The sequence below is a fragment of the Vanellus vanellus genome (genome assembly GCF_965231255.1).
Source record: "Vanellus vanellus genome assembly, chromosome: 10".
In the NCBI taxonomy this organism is placed as follows: Eukaryota; Metazoa; Chordata; class Aves; order Charadriiformes; family Charadriidae; genus Vanellus; species Vanellus vanellus.
Window position 1 is genome coordinate 15,920,465 of NC_138915.1, and position 24,960 is coordinate 15,945,424.

Genomic DNA, 24,960 nt, shown 5'->3' on the forward strand with positions numbered 1-24,960 from the left:
GAGAGGAACAAAAACTCCCAGCTCTGCATTTAAACCCGATGTTTCATCCGCCAGTCATTCACAGACTTATCAAGGGCAGTATAGGAAGCTTCACATATTAACTTCTCTGAAGTAAACATGGTGAAAGCTGCAGTGAATGTTTTGATGTTAGGTTAGTTTGACAGGTATTAGTGGCCTACATGAATTTTCTTTTTCTAGCTTTCAGATTATTCTTTTTCTGTTCACAATATTAAGGCAACTAAAAATTTGGCTCTAGTCACATGTGGGGAACATCTCTGTAGTCACTGCAAAACCAGCCCTCTAAGCGAATATTTAGTCTAACTAAACATCATGAATGAAGAGGCTATCGCAGTATAAAGTAGGAGCATAATCTCTGAGGTTTTAACCAAGGCATTAGAAAGACCTAATAATAGCAGGGCTTTGCAGAGATGCTAAGATAAAGAAAAAGCCATCCTGAGAATGCCTTCAAGAAAAGCTTTGCCTGTCACCAGTCACTTGGCAACATGAAAGACAAGCTTGGACTGAAAATCACACAGAAAAATGGAGATGGCATAATAATAATTGTTATAATTTTATGAATCTGACATTCTCCTTGCCAGCACATCCTGACTGACCCCATCAGATATCTCTGCAAGGCAAAATGACTCTTAATATTTAAGCCCATGTTCAAATATTTCTGTAAGGCAAATTTTACCATGAGATGATGGAGAAGATGATGATGAAGCGCAAAAGAATAAAATGTCTTTTCTCAGAGTACTACTTCTCCACTTCATTCCCTAGATTGCACCCCAGTGCTCTCCTGTATGCTTGAACTTGAGCTTGTCTGTCCTCTACCACAAGCGTGAGTGTCCCTCAATGGCAAAACAAGTCCCATTCGCAGTGTTGCTTGACTGTTTTCTTCAAAGAATAAATGTTACACAGAATACACAGACCAAGTTCCGTGAATGCAGTAGGAAAATCAAGAGGCAATTTTGGTTCAAAGCCTACTTTCCAGCCAGCAAATAATGAATAACAAGGGAATCTGGTATCAATAGTTTGGAAGTTTTATTACTGTTGTCAAGTTTCCCATTATTACTGTTTTTTTTTCCAAAGTAATATGGTTTACCTAATGTAGTGAGAAGCAGATGGCTTACTGCATGTAAGTGGCTATATGATTCTTGCAGAGGAAGCATATTGAACACTTTTTTTATCAAAGAAATATTTTCGATTTATTTACTAGAAAAAGGGGAAAGGCAAATACAAATTATATTGTATACAACTGAATGTGGATATATTGACAGGAAATGAAACATATAGTAATAAATATTCTAATATTTTGTTTTCTTAAAAGAAGAGAAGCTAGAGTTAACAGCCACTCAAATTTTAAAACTCATAAATGCAAAGATTTTAGGGTCAAAAAGAGGAGTTATGAAAATGTAGTCTGATCTACATAATACCTACATAATACAGGCCATTGAGACACGTGTAATAATTTTGGCATCACACTGACAATTTCTGTTAAGCTGGAATGTATTTTGGAAAGAGATTGTTCAGTTTTGCCTTCAGAAATTCTCGTGTTGATCCTGTGACTGTTGATACTATAAGCCCTGTGATTTAGAAAACTGATTTAAGAGAGTGAATCCATTCTTAGTGTAGGATGGCTGCCCAATGCAACACGTTCCCATCTGAGGGTAACAAGTTGCAAGTGAGACTCAAGTAGACGTCCTGCAAGATATTTTCGTGTTTCTCCTTGATGTAGTTACGCAGTCCAGTCAATTCTGAGTTTAGCAGAACTTTACAGTTATTCCCAGAGGAATTCTGTGTAGAAAAATGATAACAAAGGATCTTTCTGCAGTTTTTCTGTGTTTACGTAACTGATTCTGGCAACCTGAGGAGATAAATTATGCAGATGAGGCACCTATATTACCAATCGCCTCTGTTTTCCAGCAGCTCAAAAATAAGCCTTACCCCAATACTTGTATGCTCATAAAGTTTACTCTTCTGCAGGGAGGAAGCTGTGACTCGTTCTGGTGGTACAAGTCTCTTTATGAAAACATCCTTTCCCTTGGCAAGGTAGAAGCATATTTGACAGACACTTCAAGGTACCTTCTTCTTGTATCGATGCTTTGAAGACTATCACAGTGATTCACAGGTTTGAGCGTGCCCTCGAGTTTGGAGCTGTTGGGAAGACTGTAAACATGTTGGTGATATTAGCAAGCAGACTAAAAACAGACGATCCCGTTTCCCTTAATATGAAAATATTTCAATATTCTCTGCTCAGAAAAACATTTGCAATCCTAGTCAAAGCAACACCTAGTTCATCTTCTATGGAAAAAAATTATTCCTTTTGTAACTTCACAACGTCTTCACTGAAGTCGATGGATTTATATTGGAGAAGGCCAATATTATTTATGTTATTTTTTAATTGCTTTAGATACCTTTAGACATTAACACACTTAGGGTACATTTCAAACTCTGAATATGGTGCAAAAAGTGATTGTTTGTTTTCCTAGAGATATGCAATCTAGAGAATCCATCTTATGTAAACCATTATTGATGCCAAGGAATTATAACATAGAATCATAGAATAATCTAGGTTGGAAGGGACCTTTAACATCATTGAGTCCAACCATCAACCTAACACTGCCAAAACCACCACTAAGCCACGCCCCTCAGCACCACATTTACCACATGCCTAAAGGGCAATTTCTGAAAAGAAAAAAAAAAAAAAAAAAAAAAAAGATACTGTTATGATAAAAGTGATGGCAAGATAGGATGAAATTTGCACTGCTTCTGTCCATGCGATACATGCTTTGTGGATAAGTAGAGGACTTCAGTCTCAAGAGATGTCAGAACAGGGACTTTTGTGAACACTAAAACATGCCAAGAAAAAAGCACTGCATAAAACCACTCATCAATGTCAAGACATATTTTTTAGCAAGTGATTATGGAATAATTTCTCTATAGTCCAAAAAAACTGAATATTTCTTGCATTTTTGCATTGTTAGCCCTGATTTCCAAACCATTTTTTAAGGGTGTTTTAATACCAAATTAATGTAAAATATCATATATTATCACTAACACACAGTAATAAAACAGTTATATCACCTAATGGAGCATGAAAACTATAAATTTCTAATGAAGTTCCATAAAAAAAACTGGAATATTAATACAATACCTCTGACTGAATATCAAAGACTGCAGTGGGCTTCTGTGGAAAAAACCCCAAACTGTAAAATGTTGTACCAGTAATCAGCAGCAGAAAATAACTGCTTGCTTCCTCTTTTGTAAAGCAAAAAGTTCTTGCTTTCGAAGTTCAAAATTGTCATGAACTTCACCTTGCTGAGAGTCGACGCAGGTGAAGTCCCACGGGAATGCTTCCACCCATCATTACAGCTTTATCGATGGAGAAAAATCGTGCAGGGGAAAGAAAGCACCGACTGCCTACACAGGGCAAGGCGATGCCTGTCCTGCGGAGCTCTGTGCTCCCTCCGGCGGGTTCCTGGCTCGCACAGCCGAGCACTACGCGCGGTGCCAGTAGATGGCACTCCAGAACGGGTAACAGCATCACTCGGGGCTCTGCTGGCCTGGCTGGGGGCAGCAAATGTCCTCCGCTGGCAGCCCCTTACAGCTGTGTCAGAGTCAAGACGCTTGGAGAAAGAAGAATAAGGGCTAATGCTTCCACAGGGCGAAAAGACCTCCCAGCACCAGCTGGAGCGTATGTTGGAGAGGATGCAACATATGCTCACTCAGTATACCCGACCTATTTTAGAAGTCAATTCAAAAGCAGTAGGATGGATCTATCACATAGCACTTGTTGAGAGTTGGGAGTGGTCTTACTCTTTCCTTACAGCCCTGTACGGGCTGCTCGGGGCACAGGAAGCCCCCTCCAGCTCTTCTGGACTTTTGTGAGCACAGGCAAGAACCAACCCCTCAGCTTGTAAACTTAGAGTTAAGTAAGGCAAAGGTTTGTGATTAAGTAGAAATGTCTGTTGATTCCTGTCATGAATGTAAGCTGGGAGTTTTGTTCCTCATAGCACAAACTTTATTGCTCATACAAATTTGCCAACAGCAGTTTTCTTGCCCTCTATCTTTGAAACACAAGAGTCTCAAGGATTGCGAGGCAAAGAAGAGATTGCACGAAAGCAGCATCAGGCAGAACTTAGAACAAAACTGGTCAAAACTAATAATTCAGCTACATTCTGTTTGTTAAAAAATGTTATTTTCCACAAAAAGCAGCTATATAATACTTAAGTATTACATGATAAAAAACTTTAATGACAACCAAGAGTTCAACAATCATTTCCTTAGACATTTCGCTTATATTTCCATTAATAATATAAATTATAGATGTCTTAAGTTAAAACATTACATACCACTTTTGCAGGGGATTAATTACTTATTTAACCTGAAGCTGCATGCTTATGTTTTCCATAATGGCTATCAAATGCAATGTCAAGATTTTCTTAAACTAACCTGCTTGTAAAGGACTTTTAGCTCACAACATATGGTTATTTCTTCATCAAAGAATATGAAAATAATTGTTACCAAATGAAAACAGTAAGAAATATGCAATCACCCTAAGTGTTATACTGACTATGTTACCAGGTTTGAGCATAATCATGAATTGGAAAGTTATCACTGGCCATGAAATACACAAGAACATTTAACTGCCTCCCACAGTGACCATGAAAATACAGAGAATGATGGTTTAATTAGTAACCCCAGAGATACCAGGCAATGCTCAAAAGCTGAAGAACTACCAGCATTATTGCTGTGAAGGAGGGACTCAAACCCTTTCAAGTAGTCCATTCAGCCTTAGGCCTTTTCTGTCAAAGATGATAGCAGTGATTATGGCCTGAAATTGCCAGATTATTTCATATAGGCCTTTGACATCAATGCTGCATCATATGGTGAAAGGTCTGTTTCCTTTCTCTGTTTCAAATGCCTTACTTTGCTCCAATGCCTACACAGACTTCAGTCAGAAAGTATTTCTCATTTACATGACCTAGATAGAATAATAGTGAGAAAGATGTTCCTTGATCTTTTTTTCTGTTGATTTGGTATATTCAGCCTGGAAGAAAAACATAATCATGGGAATGCATTGTTTCTTTTATGTCGGTATTAGGATGCAATGAAAGGTAGACCAGGGGATAGATCTAGGCAGAAGCCTTGCAATAAATGGACAAAATACCACATGGAATAGATTTAGGGATGACACAGTTTTGCTTATTTTTTAAAAAAGTTCCTTGTTTAGTGACTTTTCAAACTTGATTTTACTACAGTGACCTATAGCTGACAATAACTAGCTAGGTGATTTAACTCTAGCACAGCTACATTTAGAACCGTGTCAGTAACAAGGATGATCGCTCAGGGCAATGGGTGGCTTATTCCATGATTACTCATTTCAGAGTCACTACCTCAGCTGGCATACTGGACAACCTATATTAAAAAGTGCTATGAACTGACTTAAACTGTGGTTATGGAGATAGTCTGAATGCATCTTGACTCCATTTGGCCTTAGCTATTGCTCAGTTGTATCCATTGCTGTGGTCAGTCGCAGGTTCCTTTTCAGATCGAGACAAGGCTTCCAATTTTTCTGTCATATTCTCATATGACAGAGTAGGACAAGTAAATCTTTCTTGAAATGACAAAGCAAGAAGCAGAGGAAATACCCAGGTACCATCTTCCATGGACTGCTGCGATGAACATATCTGTGAGATAAGTTAAAGGAACATTTGTCGGGGTTTAGAATGATTCGTGACAAACTATGGCTATGCACACTGATCTGTGCAATGGATAATGAAGCTGAATAAATCATATGCTCAAGAAGGAGAGACACAGAGTTAACATTTTTAACAACTTTAAATACTTTATTTCAAGAAGTAGTACAAAAAGTAAAAGGTTGTCCAAAATGTTGTAGAATCCCAAAATACAGACAAACTGTGACTGGCAATAATAAAGAAAAACACAGGAGATTATCTAATAGTTGAGATCTTTCAGATAAATTATAGTTACTGCTTGAACTAGCACCATGGTGATGAGTGACAGTATGAATGAATGAAATTGCAAACCATCTTTGTGGTGAGGAGCCTCAGTAACAGGACATGAAAAAGTTTTAAAAAGTTCTCATTCTGAAAATGGAAGTACTGATTCCAAAATAATAGGTTTGGGCTTATTTCATCATCCAAGGACAATTAAAATGAATGGAAGGATGCTCAACAACATTGATGGGCTTTGAATTCAGGCACCATCCTCTTTCAAAAATGTCAAAATATAAAAAAAAGTCTACGCAGTCAAGCAAGGGTAAGAAATGCGACATAAGGATGTTGACAGAATGTCTGTCAAATCACAAGAATTAGGGAAATAGTCCAAACAATCATGGATGAAGATTATTTCGTGTCATTGTGTCCAAAAAAAAAATTCATACACAACATAGCTTATCTCAAATTCTTCCATGCTTGTATTGAACTTAAAAGCATTTGCAAGTGGTGATCATTTTGTGAAAATAATTTTAAGAAAGCATTGCCTCAAAACAAACAGCTTGTACAGTTACAGTTTCCAATAGCTAAGAAATATTTATTCTATCTGAATTCTAGTCCACTATTGCCTAAAAAGAGTATTGTGTATTTGAAATCTTTGTCATTATTATGTCCATTGTAGACAGCTATTTAGACAGAACTAAAGCTACTGAAAGTGGTCTCCCAAAACTCATAGAGGAATCTGACATGCTGTTCAGCTGGAAACAGCCTTCTTGAAAGAGAATTTATGTGAATCCTTTTGTTAAGGAGATCTGTGCTCTGAGCATTCAAAATACATCATAGAATACTAATCACACTACTTCCCAAAGCAAAAGCAAAATAAAAAAAGATAGAGCGCATCACTGAGCTGAGAATGGTACATCTCTTTGGAGACATTTGGGGGGGGGGGGGGGGGGAAGGATGCCTGTCTGCATCCTTATCTATGTAGACTTAAAGAAGAACCCTGAAATAGTATAGCATAAATATTCCATTTATAATTTATGTTCCCCCATATGAGAAAGAAAGGACAGATCTCAGCCTGGGTAAATTAACACAGCTCTAGTGGAGTGAGAGAGACATGGTTACAATATCATCTTCTTAGCCTAATGTGCTGGTGGAACTTGAAGCAGCGCAGGAAGAAAAGGCACAGATGAAAGATTACTGAAATGAAAAGTGGAACTGCTTTGTTCTGTCTTTTTTTTTTTTTTCTGGAATCTGAGTTTCTCCGCCGAAAATAAAATAGCGGGGCTGCATATCTCAGACAATGGATCAAACAGAAAGCATGCACCTCTTCAACCACATGATGCAGAACTTGTGCTGTGTGAGGTGCAAAGAGTCACAAAAGGGTCCAAAAGCGCTGTTTGGCACATCTCATTACAATGTTTAACCTTCATCATATGGAATGATAGTAAACTTCAGTATTAGGAATATTAAACATTTTTTCCCCTCCCTAACGAAAGGGAGAGATTGACTAATGGTCCCAGTGCTTTGAATCAAAATACTTGCTATACTTGCTTATACTAAAGTGCAGTAGTAGTAAAAATTGACTCTTTGATGCTGTCATTCTTTCACTATAAAATGAGAACCTCATAGGAGGAAATATACGGAGTCTGCATTTGGCCAGAATAAAGAGTTTTCTTCCAATAGTTTTTTCTTGGGTAAGACTTTTTATACTGTTTGACATGCTGAATTACATGATTATATAGTATAAGACTCCAGCAACATTTTGTATTGTAAAGATGGAGATGCTCAGCATTTTGCCAGATGCCAAGCGATATTCTGATATTTCTATCTTCTCTTTAAACTGAGTGACAGTCAGCATATTCACAATGAAGCCAAGACAATCTGCTATCAAGTTACAGTAGTGATATTTTCCCTGATGAGGATCCCAGAGCTTGTTGGAATAAAGCTCCTTGAAACTCAGTGTCTGGAATAGCTTCAGCTTGAATTGCTCTCAGTGTAATATAATTTTATATTTGTGCCAGTCTAATAAGTAGATCACTGGGTAGAGGCTTTTGTAAGTAAGTCTATACGTACTGCACCATTTCCTGGCTCTGTGCTCCAGTGTGTTGCAGGCTGTGTGCAGTGGGGGAGGTGCCAGAGCTGATCAAGCAGTGTAATTTTATACATTACTGAATCAGTGCAGGAGAAACCTGAAGGGACAAAGCATCATCTTCTCTTTGGACTGCACTGTAAAATCCTACAGCTCTCTTAGCCCAGCCATGCTCTGATACATTTGTTTCTCTCCTTTTTCTGATTTTGGTGTAAATGATAAAGTGATCTGATGATGGCTCTCGTTATGGAACCTATTAGCAAGTGGACGCCCAAGCAAGTAGTGGATTGGATGAAAGGTATGATCATTTATTACCATGTATTGTCTGTACTTTGGATCCTTGCAATTTGCATATCTGCTTTTGTATCCTTCGTTTTGGGAAGAGTTTATTCAGTTTTCATAATCCGTATGCTGCTTTGCACAGTAGTTTTTAAAGACACGACTGAGGAGAGAATCTGTTTAAGCTGTGCAGCATGTTGTTGGGATTTCTGCCAAGAACTGAGTAGGGATCAAATGCATTTGTTGGTAAATGCAGGCATAAAGTGTTTGTGTCTCATGGCTCCATTATGCATTGCACAGTGTAACGTTATTATGTTTGGTTGCTTTAAATTTGCCCTGATTAGGTCTGTTTTGCTCATATCAGGTGATCTGATGCAGTGGCTGTGCAGCACTCGTGTGTAGTTTAGGGTACCACAAGGAGCATAAGGTGCCCGTGGCTGGGCTGAGGAATTCTGCTCCTTTAGTGACATGTCCTGATTTGTTCAGGCTTCCCAGCTGCTCTTGCTCGTGCCGCTGTTGTGTCTAACGCAGTCGCGTCCCCGTCCGTCACTGGTACCGTGGACAGTGCAGCCCGTGCCGTGTGTGGGGCGCGCAGGGGGTGCGCGCAGGGCTGAGCACGGCTTTGCTGGGGAAACTCTTCCTGACAACTTGACAGGAATGATGATTTTCCTGCACATTCGCAGTTTCACAACACAGCCATAAGCTGTGACATGTTTTGCCTTACAGTGCTCGGCTGTGCTGCAAACAGACTGGGTTGGATGGGAGGGTGAAGAATTGTTCATGATGATGACTGTTTTAAATTTCTCCTGAGTGAGGAAATGTGTATTTCCACAGTCAGATGCATTAATGTTGTTCTACATTGCTTCTGATGAGCTGTCTGTCTTAGAGACAAATAATTTCTGCTACAAGGGACCTCCATTATATAAGGAGAAGAGGTGCAAATTTTGGTTATACCTTACTTATAGAAATAATTTCTGTAATGTGATTACTGAGCTTGAATTGGATGCCCGCTATAATATCCTTAAAGCTTTCAAAGTATTATCATTAATAAGGGAATGGTTTTGATTTAATTTTGCTGAGATACGTCTCCATACTTAACTGAAATTGGGCTGTTTAGCTCCTCATCAGACACATTACAGTTATGAGCAAATTATTCTTTTACAAGCACACAGTATTATGAAGCTAATGGTATCTAAGGGAATGTATGTAGTTTGTTTCTCAGGTGTTTGTGAATTCAGGTTAATTGGGAAGTCTTAAGCAGGTCATTGGGATGGATCCCGAAACCATTAGACATAGGATTGATTCCCATACTCCAATGTCATTACTTGAAATCAATTCCTACTGTACATGCAGAGGAGCGTTTTCTGATTCACACCTTTATTTTCAGTATGTGAATGATTTAAAAAGTGGACAGATCGTTATGCTATTTTAAGTCATTACTTGAAATATAATGTAAATTGAAAGTCAAAGTGTGTATAATACTTGTTGCTAAATTTAAAAATACTTCCTGCTACTTTTTTATCCTTTTTGATGTAAACTAATTACATCTTGGGCAACATTAATCCATAATGTGTAGTGCATACCATGGAAGCAAGAAGGTCATACAAATAAAAGGTTTAAATGTATGGAGTTGCCTGACAGTTAAATTTCTATATAAAGACTGCATACTGCATCAGTAGGGACGTCTGGAGTAGACAGTATTGTCAGTTGTGTGCCTCTGGGTTTAAGCATAAATAAGTAGAATGCAATGAACATTGAAGTATTTACAAGATAGGTATTTTCCTTGGTAACATGAGTGCTACAGATCCACAAGCAGTAAAGTTGCACATTTGTCCATTTTTACCATGCTAATATTACAAGCCCCTTTTCAATCCTGGTGCTTACCTTTATAAATGCATACTTCAATTGTAGCCAAAGGAAACACCTAACACACACAAATGGAAGTGTACCAGAATTAGTTTAAAACTACTTGTAAATCCATTACTTCATAAAAATGTCCTGATTGTGGCCACTGTTTACCTGTAATTTACATGTATTCTGTATGTCAGTTCCATTAGCTATAGTCATGCTGCTAAATAGCTATTAATGCACTAGAGATGTCGAAGGTCTGCACAGGTAGTAATATTCAAGTGATAAGGTAGCTTTTACGTATGTCTTCTATACTGAAGGGTACACTTCTTTGACAGCATTAAAAGACAAAGTAAAAACATTTTAGAAAAATTGCCATGCTACGAATGCAGAATATTATCTTTGCTATAGAAAGCAACATGTTAATAAACAATGTAACAAATATTGTAAGTGTAATACACCTTTTTTTTTTTGTTTAAAAATATGTAGTAAATCAGCTTTATTTTTAAACATTGTAAATTAGGATTTATTTCATAGGGAAATGACAGTAATGTATCTTTTTAACTTGAATTTATCATAATTACCTAAGCTATCATAACTCACTTTTAAAAAATGCTAGCAAAGTACATCTTTTAAAATGAACTAGCAGTGAGTACCAGCAACATCAAATAATTGAGGAGAAGATGGAAGAAAGCCACAAAAATGATGTTGATAGTTTGAGATCTGGCTACCCAGAACGTGTCCTGGTTACACCGTGCTATTATCAGAAGCAGCTGTAGCCTAAGCCCCAACCAAGAGGAGACACCCTTCTGTTCTTTTCCTTTAAGGAAATGTTACTTGCCAAAAAAAGTAAAAATCGGTAGGATTTAAGGAACATTATTATGACAAGTTGGCATCTTCTATTTATCCACAGTTCCCTTCTCAGGAATGCATTCAACCGGGTTCAACTTGGGAACTGCATCTGATTGGACAACCTGAAAAGGCCATGCAAGCCTTTAGAAATTGATTCTTGAGGCTTATAGAGGCACTCGAAGATAAGACTCTAGATACCTTTGTGTTAAAGAAATTGTCTTTAGAGTATACAAAAATATTTTATAAAGTTTAGTAAATACACAGCAGAAGGCACTGTGGTCAAAAAGAAAGTTTTCCAAGGAACATAAAACATGAATTGTGAAGTTATTTTTAATAACAGTTTTCAGTTACTTTTAAAAATTTTTTTCAAAATTTTCCAAAATTTTAAATTTCTAAATGGTTTTCACTTCAGAAAATGAGCCAGTGTTTCTCCTGGCATGTACCCATTCTTACAAAACTTAAATCTTTTCCTGGATGAATGTACTATGAACTTAAAAGGTATTTTAAAAGAAAGAACTTTGCCTTGCTCAAATTCCCTTTTGGCACTGTTGGGAAAATAAATATTACCCATAAAGCTTGAGAGTACATTAAGAACCAGAGTAGTTTTCAAACTTGGTCTGTTTTTCCTCGTATTAAGTTTAACATTAAAGTGAGTAAATGACAAACTACGTTCCATATTTACATCTGTAATGCTTCTACCTGGAGACTTTGATTTCTTTTTGGCCTTTGAAGTTACTGTGAAACTTTGTGATGCTTTCAGTTGCAAACAGGTTATCAGAGCAAGCACTCTTAAACCAAAGTCCATCTATTTTAGTATGCATGCATACACTACGGAAGGTAATCCTCTAAAGAATTTGGGGGGTTGGGTGGGGCAGAGGGGAGGTATGGTGCCTTATTTGCACTTAGAATTAATACAAGCATGATTGTTCGTGTTTTCATTGTAAGAAGAATCTAAAAGGTATTCTCGGTACTTTTACAAATAACAGCATTTTGTATTTCCTAAATGAAGCAGTTTACAAGTAGATCATTTACACTGAAGTGACACCTGTGTCCAAATAAATACTAACTTTTCAAAACAATCCAATGAAATGAAATGAAACACAATGCAATGAAATACAACTGTGACTTCCAGAGAATCCAATGTTATTAAACAGCTGAAAATTAACATAGGAAGCCAGTTATTTCTTAAGTACCTGTAAGTAATAACTCCACATGGAGTCAGTTATTCACAGTCTTGGGGACTGACAGTAAGGTTTGTCTGCCAAAACAGCCTGCAGTGGAGGTTTCTCTCATAATGAATGCTCAGCTTTAGACATTCATTTCCCAACTGCGACCCATTTTTTCCTCTTTAAATCCAGAATTTCTCCACTCTCAACAGGAGATGCAGACATGAAAAAAATTAAAAATTAATTCAGTTGGTAAACTGATTAACTGCGCTGCACTGATCCTGTGCAGAATAATTATATGTTTAGCTGAAGGGTTTTCCTTAGCATGTAATTCCCTGATTTCAAGCTGGCTCATAAAAGAGAAAGGAAGGGAGGGAGGGGGGAGCTGAGAGCAGGGAAGCTGATGACGCGAGTGGACTTGTTAGCATTCATATCACGCAGGGCTCCGGCAAACCCCTTCTCAGTCTTCTTTTGATTTTCATTAGATCACTACCTGTTCTGTAACAATATGTCATAACCAGGGAGTCTCCTCTATTTACAGAATGTCATATATAAAATCTTTGAGCGTACTGGAAACACAGCTAAATATTATGATCTACTGCAAAAGCAGCCTTATAGGTACTGAGCTGGATGATACTTAGCTTTCTTGATCCCCCTTCATGACCTTAAATCCCATAATGCAAGAATTCAACTTCACAAGATACAATTTGAAACTTGAGTAGATAACCTAGGTCATATCTTATTTAGAAAAAAGTAGGTTTTATAACATCTTTTCTGTTCTTTCTGAAGACAAATAGGTTTGGAAGAGAACTAAGAGCCACAAATAGAGATGCCCTCAGAATTAGCATTGAATTTTCAAGCAGTTCTAAAGCAAACGTTTCAAAACTGAAACAAATGATTTAGTGTCACGGCTCCCCCTTGGATCACCATATTCCACTAGTACCGCATTTCCAGTTGTCGCTAGGCAGTCACAGAATCAGAATTGTCTGTAATTCCTCTCTGATTCCTCTTACAAGTTTCAGACCTTAATAATTTTTAGTAACAAATTTTGGCAACTACTGCTCTATTGAATTGTGTAAACTATCTGCTTTAAAACGGTGAGTAGAGCACACCTCAGAGTTGACTGCTTTGCAATACAAATGGTTAAGATCAGCTTTGAAGAAGCAGGTTCCCAATGTTAGGTACAGTTAAGCGTTGGAATAAGCTGTCAGGGCAGGTCTGGCCATTTCCTTTGTAGGAGGTTTTGAACACAACTAAGAATAGGTCAGACAAACATCCCTCTGGAATAGTTTACATATCCAGCCTCTCTGCAGAAGAATGGCCTAACGGCTTCTCAAGGCTTCTGCCAGTTCAGACAAGATCTTGGGATAGTTTCTTGCATATGTATGACCCTCATCTTTGAAACATGTGAAACAGTCCCAAAGAGACTATAGCTCTAGCTTCCTTCTGGATATTTCATGGTTTACATTTTCCAGAATATCTGCGAGAGAAGGCTGTCCTAGCTGCAGACATAGGTAGATGCCTGGGATTAATCTGCATTTCAAATATTCTGAGAACTAATATCAATGGGAAGACTGGATTAGGGGCGAGAGAATATGAAAAAATGATACACAAACTGTAACCTAAAAGTTCAGGACCTCAGCTCACTGTCTCTTGGAAAGCAAGGCTAGCACAGGAGAGTTGCTCTCATGATAAATAAACATGATATGAAGATACATTGGATTTTTCTTTATTCCCTTCCTTTATATTTTTTACTTTCTCTTTAATTCTTTAATTTATCTTCCATTGTCTTGACTTTCTTTAATTCTTTTTAATTCTCATTTTCTTCTAAAATATTTGCATATCACTAAGAAATAGTATCTATAAAAGTTACTGGCCAAAAGACCTGGCAAGCATGTCATGTTTTTGTTATCACCTACTATACACATGGAAAATGAAAGGACATGCAGTCAATATTGACTATAAATTGTAAGTAATAAAGCTGTATGTATAATATTTAGTCATAGCAGGAAAAATATTTAACTCTATTGAATGCCTAGCAAAACCAAGTCAGAGACAAAGTATTCAAGCTAGAATCTCTGCTCCAAATGTCTAAAGTTCAAAAATCTTAGTGTTTTATTTTATAAGAAGCTAATGGTATAGCCTTCTGAGAGCAGAAGACACAGTGTTCATCAGAGTTTCAGCATCAAAAGTGAATATATGCCTATTCCACTTTTACTAAGACTTTACAAAAGTCCCATTCCTTTCAACCTAAGCGGTTAAGATATCATACAGGGCTCAGAAAACTAGCAGGATAACTAAGGCCCAGTACCCTCAAGGCTTTAACTATCATCACTTTTAATTCAACCTGTGTACCACTGGCAGCCTGGACAGACAACAAAACACTTTGCTGAGTCCATTACTCCATTTTGCGCCTTCCCAGTAATGACACAGCAATAGTTACTGTCACAACAAGCTGACCTACAAGCTGAGTAGGGTATTGTAGAAAGACCTCCACATCTCAAGTCTATCTGTAATATTCTATGAAAATTACTTAGCTTAGGTATTTCTGCATCCCTGTCACTATTACCTAATTTTTACTAGTGCCTTTGGAAGGACCAGTTACAAACTGATCTATATAACTTCGAAGAACTGACTGGATCAGCACTATCTCCATAAGAGATTCCAGCAACATTTAGGAATTTAATGGTCTATATTTATTATCTGGAGATTTAGGAATATATTCTAAAATTTCCCTATCTATAAAGCAGATACATTCAGACCTTTTAAATAAATGTAATTCTGCTTGCAGAGAAACGTCGAAGCTGAACGAGTGTCTCTCAAGTCACATTTATCAAGCGTAACTAATCTTCCAGGTCATTATGTAAACAAATTTATGTTATTGTCTTGAACCTTAATATAGGCAGCCAGACACAACTGGCATGCATTGCTGGATCTTATAAACTTGCTGTATCTTATAAACTTACCATATGTTCTTAGACACATTATGCAAAATGCCCACCTTTCTTCAAATTGTGACCACTATGGGGAGAACAGAGTGGCAATGCAAATTCAGAGGAGATCAACCTTCTCCAGATCTCCATTATTTCACAATATATTATATTAGGGAGCAAAATTCAAAAGAAATTGGATCCCGTGGATGACACTTTCAGATCACACTAAATGAGGCACTATATGTCAAGAAACTGCAAAGATACTGGATCCTGCTGAGCAATAATATACTTTCATGGTTTCTTCCCAGACATAATCCTGACAACACTTGCTTGGCCTCCTAAGTCCTGATTCTAAATTTTACCTTGCTTTGGCAGGAATGACACCAACACTTATCACAGAATCACAGAATCACAGAATTTTCAGAGTTGGAAGGGACCTCTAGAGATCATCTAGTCCAACTCCCCTGCTAAAGCAGGATTGCCTAGAGCACAATGCATCATAACATTGAGAACTCTGTGTGTAACACATCAGAGTTACTTTTACAAGTTAATAAAATGTATATTTCTTAGTAAAATAGCAGAACATCTCAGTGTTACAGTATTTATGGCTACCCCAGTTAGAAATCAGTTTTAGAAACATTACACTTTGCAAAAAAATACATTATGTATAGCATTTTAGTGTATGCCAGAAAAACACCGTCTAGATGGTGGGGTGTCAGGCAAAGTTCTGTGCCAGTTCCTACATCTGAAAATCAGTGGGAAGCCACCTGAATGCTTTCTGGGTCCGTCCTCAAGGTATTCTCCTAAATGTACACTATAGGTGTAAGCTTCATGTGCTTGAGTAAAGAAATATTCCTACCTAATGAAATTTCCATACATCTCTTTTTGGCAGGCTTAGTGTCTTGCATTTCTATTTGTAATGAGGGAAAAAATGCATGAGGCACAATAAATATTACAACGCTTGCATATGCCAGGAAAGTAAAAAGTATGTTACAGTTTGTCCTGAGGTGTTTTGCAAAATTGTTTTAACACCTACAGAGGTGAAAGAACTTATCCTTTTAATGCCATTCTTTCTGAGAACAGCTGTCCTGCCATGCTGACAGAAGTAGAGGTTGTAGTCTTGCTGGTGAAATTAGTGACATTGTTGATATTAAATGGAGCATTGTACTTAAACTACAATAGTATGCAATATTGCTGAGCAATAATATACATTCATCCTCTCCCCCCAGCATAGCTGTGTAGAAATCTTCTAAATGTTACTTCTCTATTTTATTTTTTTTACTAAACAAAACTTGCCTCTGTCCCCTGATGCCATTGTAGTGATGACAGGTGCTGGAAAGATGGAGCTTAGTGAGTTATCATTCTAGGATTCATAGAGAGGAAGAAATCGTAAGGTTGTATTTGTGAAGAGCTCTAGTGATGAATCAAAATGAAATTATTTCTGATTAACTAATACTCAAATGGCTCCCAACAAGCATTCTTGTTGACCTTCTATAATGATGGACTCAGAAGAATTCAAGTCCAATGCAATATTTGTTTTTTCCTACTCATATTCTTTACCAACTGTTTTCCGATAAAAATAAATTATTAAAAGTCTGTGGTGCATTTTAGTTATAATGTGAGTGATATGTTTAAAATAAAAATGTAGCAGACAATAATTTTACAAAATACACTCAGGTCTATTCCCTACAAATGTGTCCACCTTTTTAATTCCAAACATCATACAAAGCCTAGAAAAACTATAGATTTCAGGAGTTCTTAAGGCAGAAATTGTGTCTTCTATAAGTGTACTGAAACTACTACACCTATAGAAAGGATTAATTTGACACATCTGCTTTTTAGTTTACATGGAAAACTACCTCTGTTTGGGTTAAGACAGACAGTGGTGTCATCAGCCTGACAACTCAAGACATAGCAATTATCACTTGAATGAAGAGCATGTTATAGCTCTCTCTCTCCAGCAGCTTCGTCTGTTCTCTTTTCGTCTCTCTCCTCTTGTTTATTCATATTATTCCCTAGCAGTATGTTTCCTGCCTTTTTCATAATCACATGGGGAGTAAGCATCAGATTGTGTAGTAATTCATTCACTTAACATTAAAAAATTCTAACTCTGGCCTTATATACCTCAGAGAGGGTTGCAGTGATTTGGAGGTGAACTGCATTCAAAATCCGGGAGAAAGTAACAAAGGGAGAGCAATGGGAAAAAAGAATGGAAGAAACAACATGGGGATGACAAATTCCTTTTCTCCCCTCTCCCCAGTATTCTCCAATCAGTGTCCGGTTGTGCATGGGAGTTTTTACTGTCCTGTAATACAGAGTTCAGGTGGTACGCTAAATAACACAAAGCTCAGCTGCTGTACCATGTTGTCTGTCCTGAAATGCAAATATTTCTGTTTTTTCAAAATAGCAAAGACATGCCCATACTAAGCATTAGTAGATAACAGAAACCAAGCGATATATATTAGCAAGTTTTGATCTTAAGCTTGGCAAACTAGGATTGCTTCTGTATGTTGCAAAACTGCAATTCCATCAAAATATTCTTTATATAACCTTTATAAAGGGTTACCATTTTGACAGCTGAGATTAATTTGAGCAAGTTGAAAACCACCTGCCTAAAGAGCCCTAGCAGCACAACTTGTGGTAGCTTTAAGGTGCGGTTGGAAGAGGGCATATATTGATGTTTCATTGATTCTGCATCAAAATCTACTGTGAATATCAAGGATGCTTCTAACTTCTCTTTCAGACTATGAAATGTTGCTTTCCTGGAAGACATGGGGGAGTTAGTTCTACAATGGTATCTATTTAAGAAATTCTTCGCAATGGATAGGAACACAACTTATACTAGGTAGGAATGTGCTGCAGTGGGCACATTCCTAAAACCAGGAAAGACAGATGTAGGCATCTGTTATTGATCACTCAGCATGAACAATGTGTTCATAATGAAAATGTCCTAAATTACAGAACACTAAGGAGAGATTTTAATTGCCCATTTTCAGGAGATTTTAATTGTTTATTGCCAAGCCACAGTAATAATTTTCTTTAGTTATACAGAAAACAACTTTATGGTTTACAGAGGAAAAGGACATTTAAAGCAGAGAAAAAAACTCTGAACCTTCCATTTGAATCATGCAGTTGGAGGGAACAGGTAGAGTAATGTAAGAGTTCAGAACTAATAGAGAAGTTTAGAATATTCACTACTCGAATGTCATATAAAAAAAAAAAATGGATCCACTTAGTGCAGTAGCCCAGAGATGCTGTATTTCCAGAAATAAATTTTGGAAAATGAAGACGACTAGTGAATAATCCATCAAAAATACAACAAATAATTAATCTAAATAATAAAACAGAGAAATGGCAAATATAAATAGAGCGATGGGAATTTCTCACATAGGAAATGAAGAGGCAGAGAAAGTTAAAGGATAATTTTAAATAATTATAATTTTTTAAGGAAAATGGAAGAAAACAGTCTCCAAACTTTCAAAAGTGGTCTTAAAAACACTATGAATGTGCTAAAGAAACCATCATGCACTAAAAGAAAGATACTGGGGGATCTTATTAGCTATTTCTTGTTTCTCTGATAATTCTCAAAACAAATTATCAATAGCTTTTGTGGTAGCAGCAGAAATCATTATTTGTATATCAGCAGTGAGGAAATACTTTAACTAGAAACCAAATTGCTCAAATAATCATTTAATGAAAGTGTTTTAATCCAATCTCTGAATCATTCCAAAAGCCATCAATATCACTTAGGGTGTGAAAAAAAAGCTCTCCTAATCCCTGCTTATTGTGGTTTGCTCTTTGCATGTTCTCTCCACTGTTAAGTTCCATAAATTTTACGTATCTAAAGGTAGTTCTGTAGTTATTCATTAATAAGGTCTCATTTATGAGTCAAAATAGTGTCAAAATAGCATGTTTTATTCTTAAAATATTTTGCATATTTCCATTTTCTTTTATGAATACTTTTTGCAATAAAAGGGTGTTGCTATATGAAGAATCCTGGCATTTGGAATTCATTAATTCCACATAACCCCTGGCATTTTTTCAAAGGCATTGGTTTTCAAAGGTATTTAAGTATCCTGTGAATGTCTTTGATAGGTCTCCAGCTTCCATGTCATATGTCCAGGCAGAAATTCCCTGTGAACCAAAGCTGTCTGGTTCTTCTGTGTAATGTCAGACTGGCCTGCTGATTGCAGGGCATAAAAAATGATTCACCCCAGTGCTTTCTTTTTTTTTTCTTTTGCCATCTAATGTCATACTTGATTTGAATTGCTCATGAAATTTATTCTTTCAAATCTCATTAATATCCCGTCTTTTGAGGGGAAATGATAGACAATATTTCAATTTCTGCTTGCAAACTGGTAAGCTGTCACATAAGAAGGCAGTGTCACCAGCAAAATTAAACCTTATGGCACACTGTTAAGCTATGTTAATGCCATCCTGGAACAGTCTGTATTTGTCCTCATAATGAAGCAAACAACAATGGTGAAAAAGCACAAGCAAACAAATTGCATTTATGGTTAACCCTAGTAGGCATTCATGCAAGCTTGGGTTAACATTATCCCTGCAAGCCACACCTTGGACTACTGTCCTCATGCTGTTAAGAAAGTTTCATTAAGATGATTAAGAGAAGGCCAGAATTGTATACAAAATCCGTAAGTTACATAAAATACTAACATAATTACTATAATTTTGTAGCAGTTCAAGATATACCAACATGAATTATGATGTGTCTATTAGACCATTACTAATTCTTATGGAGCCAATGAGTTTCTCTACTCCATAGCTACCATCCCCAAAATGTGATAATGAAGCTCCATGACTAAGCATTCCCTAAATGATAAGCGAATTTGCATTTTCTGGGTTTGGTGCAGAAAAAGAACACAGATTTCTCAGAAAAACAAAACAAAACAAAACAAAAAAAAAACCAGAACAGTTTAGTGTATATGTTTAAATATTGGCCAGCTTCTTATTCTAAAAAAGTACATTTTGAAACAGGAACTGTGATTCTTTGGAAAGGTAAAAATAAACAAGGTCCCTAAATTACATCCAGGAAGTACAAAGGAGTTTGAAGGTACGCTTATTTCATGTTATTTCAGTCTGAAGGTCATTTTACCACTTTCTGTGGGCAAGAAACTTGATTTACACGTCTAGATGACCAGTTGTGCTCTTAGATAAATTCATGTGATGCCTTCAAATTATCGGGAATTGTGTATATGAAGAAAGCATATGGTCTTCCCTTAAGGTCCATCCCACAATCTTTTTGTCTGTAATAATCTTAGGAAAGGGGCATTATCTGAAATTTTTACTAAAAAATTAGAATTTCAGTAGTATTTATAGACTTTGGATGCACTATCATCTGCATTGCTTTCAACTCAAATAACTGCCAATACCACTTGTACAGTAAAACAGAACAAGAAGATCATGTTTCAGTATTAAGTTTTCTACAAAAGCTAAATTCAGTTTGGCTCGTATTAGTGAATCTTGCATACAGGTAAACCTGGCCTACAAGTCAGTCTAGTAAATGAGACACGACTATGTAAAATTAAATCCATTATTACAGTGTAGTATTCTTTATACAGAAGTGTCAGTATATCTTGCAGACTGGCTGTTCTGGGTAAGGTAATAAAACTGATCAAGCAGTATAATTAGGAAATATTCTTGAGGGACACTTTAGATCACAGTACAGTCATGCACTGGTATATTGTAATTTTTTGATTTAAAATTTATAGTGATCTACCAAGAGTTCTCTTGATAGAACCAACTAACAGCTAGCAAAGAAGCAATGTTTAATAAAGCCATGCTAATTTCCAATGTTCATTATCTTCCATTTTACCTCTGTGCAATTTCTGTTTCCAGCTCCTGTGTTTTAACTCATTGGTTTGACTCTAAAAGTCAATAAATGCTGACAGACAAGGAGGATACTCATAGGCCTTGAAAAAAACCTACCTAGAAATCCATTTAAAGTAGACATAGTAGTCTAGTGCAGTTATGGGCAAATGCAGGTATGACTTCTGATAAAAAACATGTGCAATTACACAACTGCAGTTGTTAATGAAAGTGAAAAGTACTGCTTATATACAGATGCACTGGCACTGGTTTGCAAATATATCGGATTGGAAATGCATGCACTAATATAAAGGTAAATATGATGTTATGATTCAGAAAATTATAATTTTTCTGAATCTGTATTGAACCAAATCATCATGGTGGCAATTCTGTTTTTATGTTGATGAAAGCACACACTAATGTGAGATTCCAACAGACTGAGGTGATAGAAAGCTGTCAAAATGCTCTGAAAAATGGTGTTAAAAATTGTAACCTCATCCACTCCTATTTAAAGCCAGAAGGTAGGTTGCACTGTCTATTCTCGCCGCTTGTATCGCATGGTTCGCTTCTGTTTTAAACAACAATCACAGTTCAGTCCACAGCTGGCATTTCAGTTAAGTATAACACTGTCCTTGTGCAGCTTTTACGACAGAGTTTAAAACTTCTGAGATGAGAGGATCTATGTAAATGTAGGATCATTATGAGCATCCTGCTGCTTGTGAGGTTCTTTTCTTTTTCAGACCAAGTAACCTGGGACAAAGCAATATTTACTATCAAAGAGTAATGGCAACCTTATAGACATTGTGGACTATTAACTTGTTTTAGGCTTTGGTGACATATTGCAGTATTTTGAGACAAAACTCTTCTGTTGCATGGTTTGGGGCATTCTTGGATTGCTAAATAGAATGGCCACAGTGACAGGCAGAACTAGTAAGGACTGAAGAGATACAAGAAGTTCTAGCCAAGTATGATGAAGATAAAAGTTCTGAGCTTTACAGGTAACAATTATTTCAAAAGCAACAACTCTTAATAGTGACAGAGAGACACGGTGAAATGCAGAGAAATGGCAGTTATTACCATTAGCATCTGTACCACATGAAAGTTATAAAATTTCATTTTGGGTGCTGCACTTCAGAATCACAATCATTGTTCCACAGTGCAGGGAAACTGCTTCAGGAAAGATCTGGCTAGCAACGGCTTCATTGGGGAAATCACATCCTCAAGAGTGAAGCATTTTTCTGCACACATATAGCCCATTAATCAAGGGAAAAAACTGAAGCATATTATTCATCATATTTGCTGTGTTTGGATTTGAAGTGATGACAATTAAAATAATGATCTTGTCTATTATTATTAAGTAATATGAACTGGTTTGTCTAAAGAAATAAAAACGATCGGGCCTGTGAAGGTTCAGACATCTGGTACAAGCATATGGGTCGGGAATCATTAGCTAATTGTTACAAAAATACGACAAAAATGTCTTTTAAATGATAGAATCGAGGCCTTCAGGAGGACTGCTCCATGTGCTTTCCTCTTGAATGAAAGCTCCTTACTGTCCCTGTTATGCCTCGCAGCTCTCCAAAAGCATATGCAAGGCTTGTCAAGTTACTGTTTACTTATTTTGAAACATGTTCAAAGTAGAAAATAGCTTACATATCTATTGTCAAAACTAATTTTCAGAAAATGTTTTATGATGCACTGATTTTTGTGGGGTAAATTGTCTTCTTTTCTAAATTTTTTCTTGCTTCTAAGTGAACAGATTTTGCTGCATGGATTTAACACACTGGATAACCTTTTCATTAGACAATTATGTGTTTCAGTGGTAACTCTGGCATGGTCCCTGAGTCTTCACTGGTAACTTGAGACAGTCACTCCTGTGGCTGTCCTTTCCACTCCTCGGGCACTTCGAGAATAACCTGTTTTGCTAAAGGGACTACCTCTTATTATGAGTACATGCAGCATGAACATAATAGATCTTCATTCAGTAATACATATATCCGATGATTTTTCGCCTAATGATACTCTGTTGAGTTATCCCCAAACCATAATGGAGGACCTTTTTCTGGTCTAAGGCCAAACAAGCTTTCCATATATCTTTGATAGGTTACATACCAATTCACACCCAAGTATTAACCAGTTATCATATATGGAAACAAAATAACATAGTCTGGTCATCTTGAGCCAAGTACTTTGTGAACCCAAGCCCGTGGGAAAATATAGTATTAATTCGCTGTTCCTTTTTTTTTGTATTTTGATTTCATCTTTGATTCTGTTAAGGTAAAACATCTTCAGATGTATTCAACAAATATGACTTGCTGCAATCTTCTTTATGCTAGTAATTTATGAAAAAAAGCCTTGGGCTGCATAGCATTATTAACATTGAGAATGCCTGCTGTTTCTCAGGTAGCTGTCAGTTCAGCATAAGGAAAAAGCTAATTATTTTAAGCAGGTCATTCAGGAAGAAATCTGAAATTCTACATAGCAGTTAGAAATCAGTGTCCATTGACTTTAGCTGAAATTTGCCACTGCAGAAATGTGTGTCTGGAAAAGAATCTAGTGGTAAAAATACATACTGCCAGTATTTAACAATGTAATCTTACTAGGCTTGAAATTAAAGTAATGCATGCAAATTAGCTCCTTGATTTGCATTAGGTTGAGGCTGAAAAGGATGGGGAGGAAACCAAGAAGATGTGAATAAGAGAAAATAAATCAAAAGTATGTGGATATATATCCTTTTTCTTGATATAACAAAGTTTTTCTAGAAGAAAAGTAGATAAGATTTATAGAAAACTCAGACACGACAAGAAATCCTAAGTAAATATACTATGATATATTCTGTATTTTTATAAAATATTTATTAATTGAAAAAGACTTAAATTACACTTGGGGGTGTCAAACCCCTTGGAATTCAAAGGCATTTAAATGCTACAGCCTATTTACTTATTTTAAAGAAACACTGCTAGAATAAAACTCAGAAAATTCTATGAAAACATTCATTTCCTGTATCATGCGATGCGAAAACAATCTTAATAAAGTGAAATATTTTACTATCCCGTCTACTTTTTCCAGTGGTAAATGTTTAGCTTTGATATTTCGTGTATTTTGAGGGTGCAACACGCTAGACAATTTTGCTTTACATCAATTACAATGGACTTTTTAGTAATGACAGCATATATTTAGGGAAGAAAACACTTACAGCGATAAGATGCCTCATTCTCCTGTCACTCCTACCAATGCAAATCACTGGTACATTTTCACTGTGAATCACTGCATCCAGCTGTTAATGGATTTATCCTGTGATTCTTACAAATACTGCTTACAAAAACAACTTGGTTTAGAAACAAAAGAAATTCTCTCATAAAATGTAAAGGAAAGTCCACTTTAATTTTTCATATTGGATAATTAAAACTACTTTATTCACTTGCAGGTGACATCAACAGCACATGCACTGAATGGTTCACTTAAATCAATGGGACTACTTCTAGAATATGGTACTATTTAGTATATTATTGTGTCTACGAATAAACAAACTCAACAAATCAATAATGTTTGGTGGAACTGAAGTGCCCCAATGGCAAAGGCACTTTTTTATCCTTTTGAAGAAGGATTAAAGTAAAATTTGTAGACTTGCTGAGCCAAAACCCGTGTTGGCTCTGTGAACCTAAAAAGCTCTTATGGTGATCATTTGTCTTTTCCTGTGTACCTCCAGACACCTAGAGGCTTAGCTTGGCTGTAATCCCATAACTAATTCGAGCAGAAATTCCTTGACTCCAGCAATCTCTCATTTAATATGGATTTTACAGTTTTACTAAAATTTTTTCAGCTGCATTGTTTGACTTTTTCACTGCTTGAAGAGTCAGATCCCCAGAGCTAAACTTGCATGTTAAACTATGCATTAGACATATGCTTTTGTTACTTAAATATATACTACCTGAACATTTCTCTTAGAAAGAATTACCTTGTTTTTTCTTTTGAGTGTATGAATGGAGTTTTCCAAAAGTAAC

General features: G+C 36.5%; 1 protein-coding gene across 1 annotated transcript in view; it reads left to right on the forward strand.

Annotated features, from left to right (window-relative positions):
- Nucleotides 1-8,286: 8,286 nt before the first annotated feature.
- LOC309675922 (connector enhancer of kinase suppressor of ras 2-like) overlaps nt 8,287-24,960 on the forward strand; it is a gene marked incomplete at both ends in the record, with an annotated part of 216,230 nt that continues 199,556 nt past the window's right edge. The window contains one exon of the mRNA XM_082488349.1: nt 8,287-8,350. Coding sequence (XP_082344475.1) covers nt 8,287-8,350 — 64 coding nt within the window. The remainder of the gene's footprint in view (nt 8,351-24,960) is intronic.